The sequence below is a fragment of the Macadamia integrifolia genome, chromosome 3 (genome assembly GCF_013358625.1).
Source record: "Macadamia integrifolia cultivar HAES 741 chromosome 3, SCU_Mint_v3, whole genome shotgun sequence".
NCBI classification, from domain to species: domain Eukaryota; kingdom Viridiplantae; phylum Streptophyta; class Magnoliopsida; order Proteales; family Proteaceae; genus Macadamia; species Macadamia integrifolia.
This window is the reverse complement of record NC_056559.1, coordinates 18,186,827-18,195,892: the sequence shown is the minus strand read 5'-3', so window position 1 is coordinate 18,195,892 and position 9,066 is coordinate 18,186,827. Positions and strand designations below refer to the sequence as shown.

Here is a 9,066-nt window from a genome sequence, read left to right as displayed (position 1 = left end):
CCCCCCCCCCCCTCTTCCTTCTTCTGTGAGATCTCTTCCCTCTCCTCTTTTCTCTCTTATTTTCTCCTTGTCCAGCGAGATAACCCCCCCTTCTTCTTCCCTGTGATCTCTCTATCTCCCCTCTCTTCTTTCTTTCTCCTGTAAATTCCTTTGCTGAAACCCCTTTCTGAGCGGTGCCCCACCCGCCCTCCTTCTCTCCCAACTTCTCTTCTTTCCTTTTCTGTTTCGTTTCCTGCAACTTGTGATGCAAGCAGACTGAAATGCAATTGTTTGAGCTCTCATCTGTAATCTGTTGGACTTGAAGTTTGGGTTGAAGGTTATACCCTGTAGGCAACCCAAAGCCCTAGGGTTTCAACTCCTGCATCCCCTTCTTTAATGAAATCCTTCCCTGCAACCAGAACATAGCACAACCCCTTTCGCCAGGCCTTGTTTCAGAATTTTCCAAGCTAATCTGAGGCTGCTGGTTCGAGGTATCGCGGGTTACTATTGTAGGGCTGAATCTTAAGAATTAATCCCTGAAATTTCACTCTGAGTGGGGCCCACATATGTGAGATCGATCACCTGAAATCAGACTGGTTCTGCCGCCCTTGTTTCTGTCCAAAGGTTGAAGACAACTGTTGTGGGTTATCAATAACCCTTTGATTTCTCTTATCCCATATTAATGACCCTCCCTTTCTCCCCTTTATTACTTCCTGCCATTAAGTCTTGCCCCTCCTAGTTTACCCCTAGTAAATAAATCTAAACCCTTCCATAACCTTGTGACCCTTTTAAATCTTGATTTATTACAATAGTGCCACTAATCTTTGTCCTTTAATTACCTTTAGTTCCAATTCCGACCCTGAACAATAAATCAAATTACCACTTGTGCCCACACTTCTAAACTGACCTATTTAAACATTAGTATTTCTGGTTATTTACAAAAGTGCCATTCCACCCCTTTGAACTTCAATCTAGTTACTGGGCTGCCACTCGATTGTAAACATCAATCTATTTACTAATTTGCCACCTAATCTTAGACCTGAGTTGCTTAAGTTTTTAAGTGGGCCCATCAGCCATCCGGGTTGGGTCTTTCGGGACCCACCGGCCCTGCATTATAACGTCCTCACTCTATGTCAGTAATTCGTTGCTGATATGTAATTATATGATAAAGCCTGCAAAGTGTGAGTCGGTGTGACAGAATTCCCAATCCAAATAGACTTTGTTTACATTGTTGATCCTATATCATCCTGATTGAATCCATGAGTACTGAATTTTGTTGACTTGGATTGATTAAGAAATGAATCAGAATCCAATGCTACAACTCTAGGATGCTTCAAATTTTATTTTTTTTGAATGCAAATTCATTACCAAAAGGATTCTTGGATCTTTACTTAGGAGGCTTGGTTGATGGGATCTGGCTTCTGTTGATGTTGCTTGTAGTTGTATGCTTTTGGGGTTTTGGGCAGAACCCTTCCTGATTCTGTTCTAGAGGAAACACAAGGTCACTAGGGTCACTTTGTTCATGTCTAGCAATATCTTTGTCGCAAATTTATGGTTTGTGAAGTTTTCTTATCTTGTTAGTAAAGGTTTATTGCCAAACTCACGGCTGCTTGATACGTAGATGAGAAATGCTTTTTTTTACATTAATGCAACATGCCCACAGATGACTTCCCAACGTTATTAGTTTTATCAAATGAAATGACATGAGATTGTTATGTTTGCCATGGCTTATGAGTTCCTCGTTGTTGATTAAGCTAGTTGCTACCTTGGTACCCAAAATCCAACTGAGTATGAATGAGGAAGTGGAAGTATGTGAGTGACATACTGACATCCCCGATTAAACAAAGCAATTAATCTGATTTTTTGTTTGATAGTATAAAGATGATTTAATAGAGTCTCTTAATGGACATTGATTATATATACATGACAACAATGACATTGCAAAGTGGCATTAAGATGACCTCTGCTGAGTTTTCTACGTTTACAAGTGTTAGGACTGGCAGGCAGGTACAAGTCGGTGGATAGAGGTAGTGAGATCTCAATTAGTCCAGATACCTTTATATTTTTCATTTAATTTTGGCCACAATCTTCTGCATTTTTATTTGTAATGGATGATAAACATCAACTCTGATACCCTTCTCAAGCAGTTGATGACATTCCATAAGTAATCTGGAAATGTGTCACATGTATCTAATGTTGGTTATGGTAGGAGAAATGAAATTTAAATTCTTGACTATGAACTTGTTATATTTCATAGTGGGGACATCATCTGGGTAGAAGATAGATACTATGTAATCTTCCATGCATTTTAAAATTTTGACTTGTTTTATTGTTATTTCTCCACTCATGATTTTTTTTTTTTTTTAAATGTTTGTCCAGTATTTAAACCTCACAAGAATTCTTTTTTTTTTTTTTTTTTGTATATCATCCATTTCCACTGGTTTTTTTTTCTACTAATGTCCAATTCTGGAACTTCTGTACCGTAACATAGCTGTCCATATATACATGGAGCTTTTTAAAGGCCTTTTCAGCTTTGGAACTATAAAACTCCTCTGCCCAATGTTCCAGTGATTTTTTTACTTTTTGAGATTTATGGCTTCCTTTTGTTGTAGCATTATTTTTTATTTTATTTTATTTTATTTTTGTGAGTGAATGGAAAATATACACACAAAAAAAACTGATACAGCAGACAGCCTAAACCGGCTAAGCAAGGCGAAGGCCCTACCAATAACAAGCCAGCCTGACCAGAGAGGACTAAACAAGCCAGGAAGCAAAAATTGAGAAAAAAAAAAGGGTTTGGGGGGAGTGGGGAGGGAGAAACAAGCAAAGAAGTAGGGGGAACAAGAAAATGGAGGGAGGCCAGAAATAAGACAAATCCAAAGTGATGTTACAACAAAAAAAGGGGGAAGGGGATCCAAAACATGGAAAAGAGATGATACATCAAAATAAGGGTTTTTTTTTTGGGGGGGGGTGGGGGTGGGGGTGGGGTGTGGGGGGAAGACAATAACGGAAGGTCCCAAGATGATGCCAAGTATCTAAGTGTTGTAGCATCATATCTCCTCTTGGCTCTTGTTGTCTCCTACATGGCTTTGTGCCTAACCTTAGTTTTGAAAAACAGATGATGAATATCTCACAGGACCAGCAACCATGTGCGTGATTACTGTTTCTTAATTCATACTATCTCATCTGTTTTTCCTAGTTTATATTTACTAATACTTCTGCAATCTTTCAAATATGTAACTCTGCAGGAAGGGTCACTCCTGAAAGTGTCATCTTCAGCTTTGGAACTGTCCTCTTGGATCTTCTTAGTGGGAAACACATTCCTCCAAGTCATGTAAGACTTACTTTATTGTCAATTCAAACTATGCTTTTTGTTAGGGTAAAAATAAATAAATAAATGTAACAAGGTCTGGTGATGTTTCATCATCATTAATTCATGCTGCCATCTTATGAGGTAGACATGAACAGAAAGGGTCGGTGTTAAAAGTGAGTTTAAAGTTTCTTGTAATTACACAAGAATGTCATTTCCCTGTAATGGAATCTAGTGTGTATATCTATTAAATTTTTCAACCTAACTCACTTCTGAAGCACTTCTGCTGTTTTGAGTTAAAATTGACCAGCAAGATGGGTGTGGGGTCCTCAATAATGGAGTGAACCAACCGAAGTCTAGGTTGCATTAGAGGTGGACATCTAATCTTTTGCTCGTTCTCTCCTTGAAATATGTTATGTTTTATAACACTCATCAAGGGAAGTATAATTTGAACCAAGAGGCTTGATCTTGTTAATTTGATCTTCCATGCATATATGCAGGCTCTTGACATGATACGTGGCAAAAACATTCTTCTCTTAATGGATTCACACTTGGAGGGAAACTTTTCAACTGAAGAGGCAACTGAGGTTGTTGGGCTTGCTTCTCGTTGTTTGCAATATGAACCTCGGGAGCGACCAAATCCAAAAAACCTTGTTGCAACACTCGCACCACTGATCACAAAACCTGATGTGAGTTCTTTTATTTGGATTCTTATTGAAGGTTACTGTTTTTGTATTTGTGTATGTATGTCTGTATGTGTCCTAATTAATTTGCTTGTCTCATTGGTTGTAATAACAAGCACTTGACCATTGATTATATCTTTTGTTATATAAATGCAATGGGCAACAAGCCAGACCCACTGATTAGAGAATTATGCTTACCAACATATAAATATGTTGGGGTGATTAGATCTGATAGGGCTGAATTTCTGACCGAGATACTGAAAATTAGCATATGTATCTGCACAGGGAGAAGAATGTTTCTCGTCTTATCCACATAAACTACAGAGAAGCCAACTTTATTTGTTGAATGACCTCCTGTTTTATAATTTGTATCTTTTCTATTTGCCATATCTATATCAACAGTACTGACCATACATTGCCTACATTTGTCCTGGATCCTGTATTGATGCTTTCTGAATACGGTATTAATAGCTTATTGTTCTTAGAAAAAAATTACAGGGTTTAGCAAAGTGGCATAACCTGACCATAGAAACTACTTAACTTTACCAGAAAGAAAAGGAAAATGAAAGAATCACTTAGAATATATTTTATTAACATACTTGACAGTATTCTCCCCATGGTATCCATTTCCTGGATCTTTGGAAATGAAAAGTCACGCCCCAGTTCTCTGGATCAATATCTATGTCAGCATTCCCATATCCAGGTATCAAGTGGAGTGTTGTATAAAAATTTCTTATCCCGGTGAGGAGAAAACACTCCAATTGATGGGCAAATCATAGGGATGGCAATAAATGGGTAGACTGGGTGATTTTCAGCTCCGCTCCTTCTCTTGATTGTTCCAACCGTGTCTAATGACCGAATTGCGTATGGTTCAATTCTGTTTTGCATAATCAAGGGGTAGGCATAAGAGTTGATTTTGGATCTGATGTAGGTGTTCTTGGGTGTCTGGACCAGGGAACATTTATTTGATGATTTTTATTTATTTTTTATGCACGGATAGTTCGAAATTGTATATACAGCGATGAGGACCATAATTATTATTATGTCTGTTGGGGGGCACCGCAAAAATCGGAATCAGAATTGGTCGAATTGGCTGTGACCGATCCTGATTCTGGCCGATTCATGGTCCAAAACCCTAGAATCATTGTGTTCTCAGATCTGAGGGCCGATTCTAGGGTTTTTGGGACTGATTCCAGTTGACAGATCAGAACTGGCGGGGACCGATCTGATCCCCAATTCCGTGTTTTGAAACATCGCTGTAGGGGGTGGGGTGACAGCGATATTACATGCTTATCTTTGTTTTTTTTTTTTGGTGGGTGGGGGTGATAAAGCTACAAACTAGATACAATGTTGATTCATGTTATGTGCTCTATCTCCTTCTCTTAGTCCCAGTCTAATCTATCACTTGGTCCTGATTAATTGTATCCTTAGATTTGCTTTACTACAATTTCGTATTATGATACATCTTAAAGTGCATAAGCATGTGTGTTGTCCTTAGTTTCACCTTGTTTTTTGGCCTGTATGATTAAGATCTTACTTTCGACTTTTTTTTGGCCTATAATTTAAAGATCATATGTCCAAGATGGGTAAGTGAGAATATGAAAAATACTACCATGTTTTGGGTTCAAGTCCCGGTTGGGACGTATTTTACCGTCGAGTAGGAACCTGATATGCTCTGTTATGGTGATATTCAAGTATGTATGACACAAATGGCAGGTCATTAGTTTAATGTAATGTTTAGCCAATATAGTTTCTTCCATCCTGTTTGATGTAAGATCAAATCACAGGTGATCCAATCCCAGGTAGGATTTCTAGTAAATTCAATAAATTTCAGATTCAAGAACAGTCAGAAAATTAAAACAGGGAAATAAAGAAAGGAAGAATGGGGGTAGGGGAATGGCTATCCTAGCCTAGGTCTCTCACCCTCAACTATATCTCAGTTGATGAACACAACCTATCTTAGACATGTCTTTGCAAACAGTAAGAGAAATTTTCATTCAAATTCATGTACCTTGCTTGAGTTGAGCCCCTCAGAACTTTTATAGTTGACTCAAAACAGACTCAAATATTAAAAGTGAAAGGCCTAACGCAATCCTTAACTAATTGGGAAACCTAAACTGACTAGAAAACTGAAATAACAAAGAAGTGCTTAAAACATGAACTAAATTAATGAATTAAATTTCGTTTTCTTAATTTCTACCCATATTTTAGGCCCATTAAAGTGGCCTATTACAAAGAAAACCCATTGTATCAAAGGCCCAATACCTACATAACCCAACCAAAGACTTATTTTTAATAAAACAAACCCTTTAATGACTTATCTGCATCACTGTTCTCTTCCCCCTTGAACATGGATTATAGTGACAGTGGTCTGGCTGGAAGTGGTCGTAGTTCTTCCACTCTAGGTTTCCTTTAACATAACTGAATGGAGGGTAGCCAAACTGTACTTGGCTGGGAATCCTGGTATACTTCCCATTTTTGTTTCTCCGTTTGGTGGGGATGTTTCTTGCATGTTGGTGGTAGATGTAAACACTACTTCTCAGGCCAGAGAAATGTACTTGTCCATTATGATGAATACTAGGTCGCTACAAGAAATACTTTATTCTTCCTTGAAATCAATATGCATTTTTTTTTGCTTGCTCATGACGAATACTAGGTCACAACCAGAAATCTTTGAGTCGGTGCATGATCATCAGGACTTTTTGGTATTCAGGTTCCGTCTTATGTGATGCTTGGAATTCCAAAGCATGAGGAAGCTCCTCCTACACCACAGCATCCTCTCTCTCCAATGGGTGAGGCTTGTTCACGAATGGACCTCACAGCTATCCATCAAATTTTGGTGATGACACACTACAGAGATGATGAAGGAACCAATGAGGTAATGGACCTGTACTGATTGGTAAAAAATCTGGCATATTATTGTTTTTTATGCTGAGAGATATATTTGTCCATGGTTTTTTCTCAGTTATCTTTCCAAGAGTGGACACAACAAATGCGAGATATGCTGGAAGCAAGGAAGCGTGGGGATTTTGCCTTCCGTGATAAAGATTTTAAGACCGCAATAGATTGTTATTCTCAGGTATGCTTCTCTATTGCTGGACTCCCCAACTGCTTGGTCAATTATTGAACTGGTGACCTTGAAATGTTGCCAATGGAAATCTTATGATTTTAAAATGTTTAGTCTAATTGTTTTAGGACAGTGAAGCCTATAGTTGTCACGGCATCTAGGTGATCAAAGGTGTTGGAGGAGAGAAATATCAAGGTGACACTAATAAGGCTCCTAGGCGAGGCCTTGACAACTATGGTGATATCATTATCATAACACTACCAATACTGTGGGGTGAACCCTAATCACTGCCCATCACATGTTTCACCATCTGGTTTTCTGAGTCATGCAATTTGGCAGAATGGTTCCTGGTCTATATAATAACCCATCCATAAGGTGTGACACCAATTGAATAGTAGCTACCCTAGTCTGGAGCATATATAGGTGATGATGCTACAAGTATTACAACTTGAGACCATCAAACCATAAACTATAAAATCTAATGTCCAAGAAAATTAGTAAAAGAAACAAAATTGTTTCTTTTCCTTTTCCATTTTGGCTGGGTATGTAACAAATCAATGCCCTCTCACATGGCCTTCATGCATTTTGCAGTTCATTGATGTGGGAACAATGGTTTCCCCTACTGTTTATGCGCGACGTAGCCTCTGCCATCTCATGAGTGACCAACCAGATGCTGCCCTCAGAGATGCAATGCAAGCACAGTGTGTGTACCCAGAATGGCCGACAGCCTTCTACATGCAGGCTGTTGCGCTTGCTAAGCTTGACATGCACAAAGATGCATCAGACATGTTGAACGAAGCAGCAGGACTGGAAGACAAGAAGCAAAGAGGCACTAGAGGATCTTAATCCTGTGAGCCCTGTTGTATAATCCATATAGTTGCACCAACCTATCCATTGCTGTTGATAAGAGAACATTGAGATTTGAGCGAGTTGGGATTTGGCCACTCAATCAAAGAATGTATAATAGCAAAAAGAAAATGTTCTTTTTTTTAATTTGTATTTTCTCCAATTATCTTTTTTGATTTCTTTTTGGTAAGATGATGGTCTGGTTTAAAATGTGTATATGTATGGAATATATGGTACAGCAGGATCTTCTGAAAGGCCACAAGAGTTTTGATGGGTTAAGAAATGTATAACTCAGCGTTACCATCAATAAAATGGCTCTTGAACTCTTCTCCATCCACAGTTTCCTTCTCTATGAGAAGCTGCGCGAGCTTATGAAGGATGTCAATGTGGGTTTTGTGATGATATGCTTGGCTATTGGATATGCTGTCTCCACAAGCTTTCTCACTTCTGCATCCACCACATCCGCAGTGGCCATGGAATAATTTTTTTGGAAGGACATCTGTGAATTCAATGCACCAAACCTCAGTTAATAACAAAGATGGAATTAAATAATGATGGATCCAGGCGGTGTTATTTTTCCCTAATAATAAAAAGGGATTGAGTTCCCTGGCTGTGTAATGAGCGCTAGCATTTCCTAATGTCTATTTCTCTCTTCTGATGGGGGCATAAATGTCATTTCAAAGAAAGGTGGGGTTGGGACATTTCCATGGTTGTCGATGATGGAATTGCATAGATAAAGCAAGTATTGGGATTGAATGCAGCCTTCCAAGTATAGGGGGATTGAAAAGACATAGCTTGGTATACATTGATTTATCTCTCTTTTTCAGGCTGCTTTCTTTCGTGGCTGTCAGATTTCTGTTAACATTATTGGGGTTCGTGAGATTGTTCATTTTATGAAACATAGTAAGAGCGGACATGCTGGGTAGTCATTTTTGAATTCCTTGGTTTCTCTGAGTCATCGTGTGATTTCATTAGTATCTTGATACCTTAGTCTTCTATTCTATCAAAAGCTTCATGGATCTTGTTTTAATTTTTTTAGGACTCGAGAGAAATTAGACAAAATTTATCTTTCCATCTCCACTATAGAAGGGCTTTCCTGTCTTTTGAATTATTTTCGATAACAAAACTATTGTAAAGGAATTAAAATCGTAAGAAATGCCCTTGAGATATACCATCTCTTT

The 9,066-nt window shown here is 38.5% G+C and overlaps 1 protein-coding gene across 1 annotated transcript in view; it reads left to right on the top strand.

Moving 5' to 3' along the window:
• Positions 1 to 8,218, top strand: part of LOC122073897 (serine/threonine-protein kinase BSK1-like) — a 19,951-nt gene extending 11,733 nt beyond the window's left edge. Inside the window, exons 5-9 of the mRNA XM_042638588.1 lie at positions 3,228 to 3,313; positions 3,790 to 3,978; positions 6,686 to 6,850; positions 6,938 to 7,051; positions 7,631 to 8,218. Coding sequence (XP_042494522.1) covers positions 3,228 to 3,313; positions 3,790 to 3,978; positions 6,686 to 6,850; positions 6,938 to 7,051; positions 7,631 to 7,885 — 809 coding nt within the window. The 3' untranslated portion in view covers positions 7,886 to 8,218. The remainder of the gene's footprint in view (positions 1 to 3,227; positions 3,314 to 3,789; positions 3,979 to 6,685; positions 6,851 to 6,937; positions 7,052 to 7,630) is intronic.
• Positions 8,219 to 9,066: the final 848 nt, after the last annotated feature.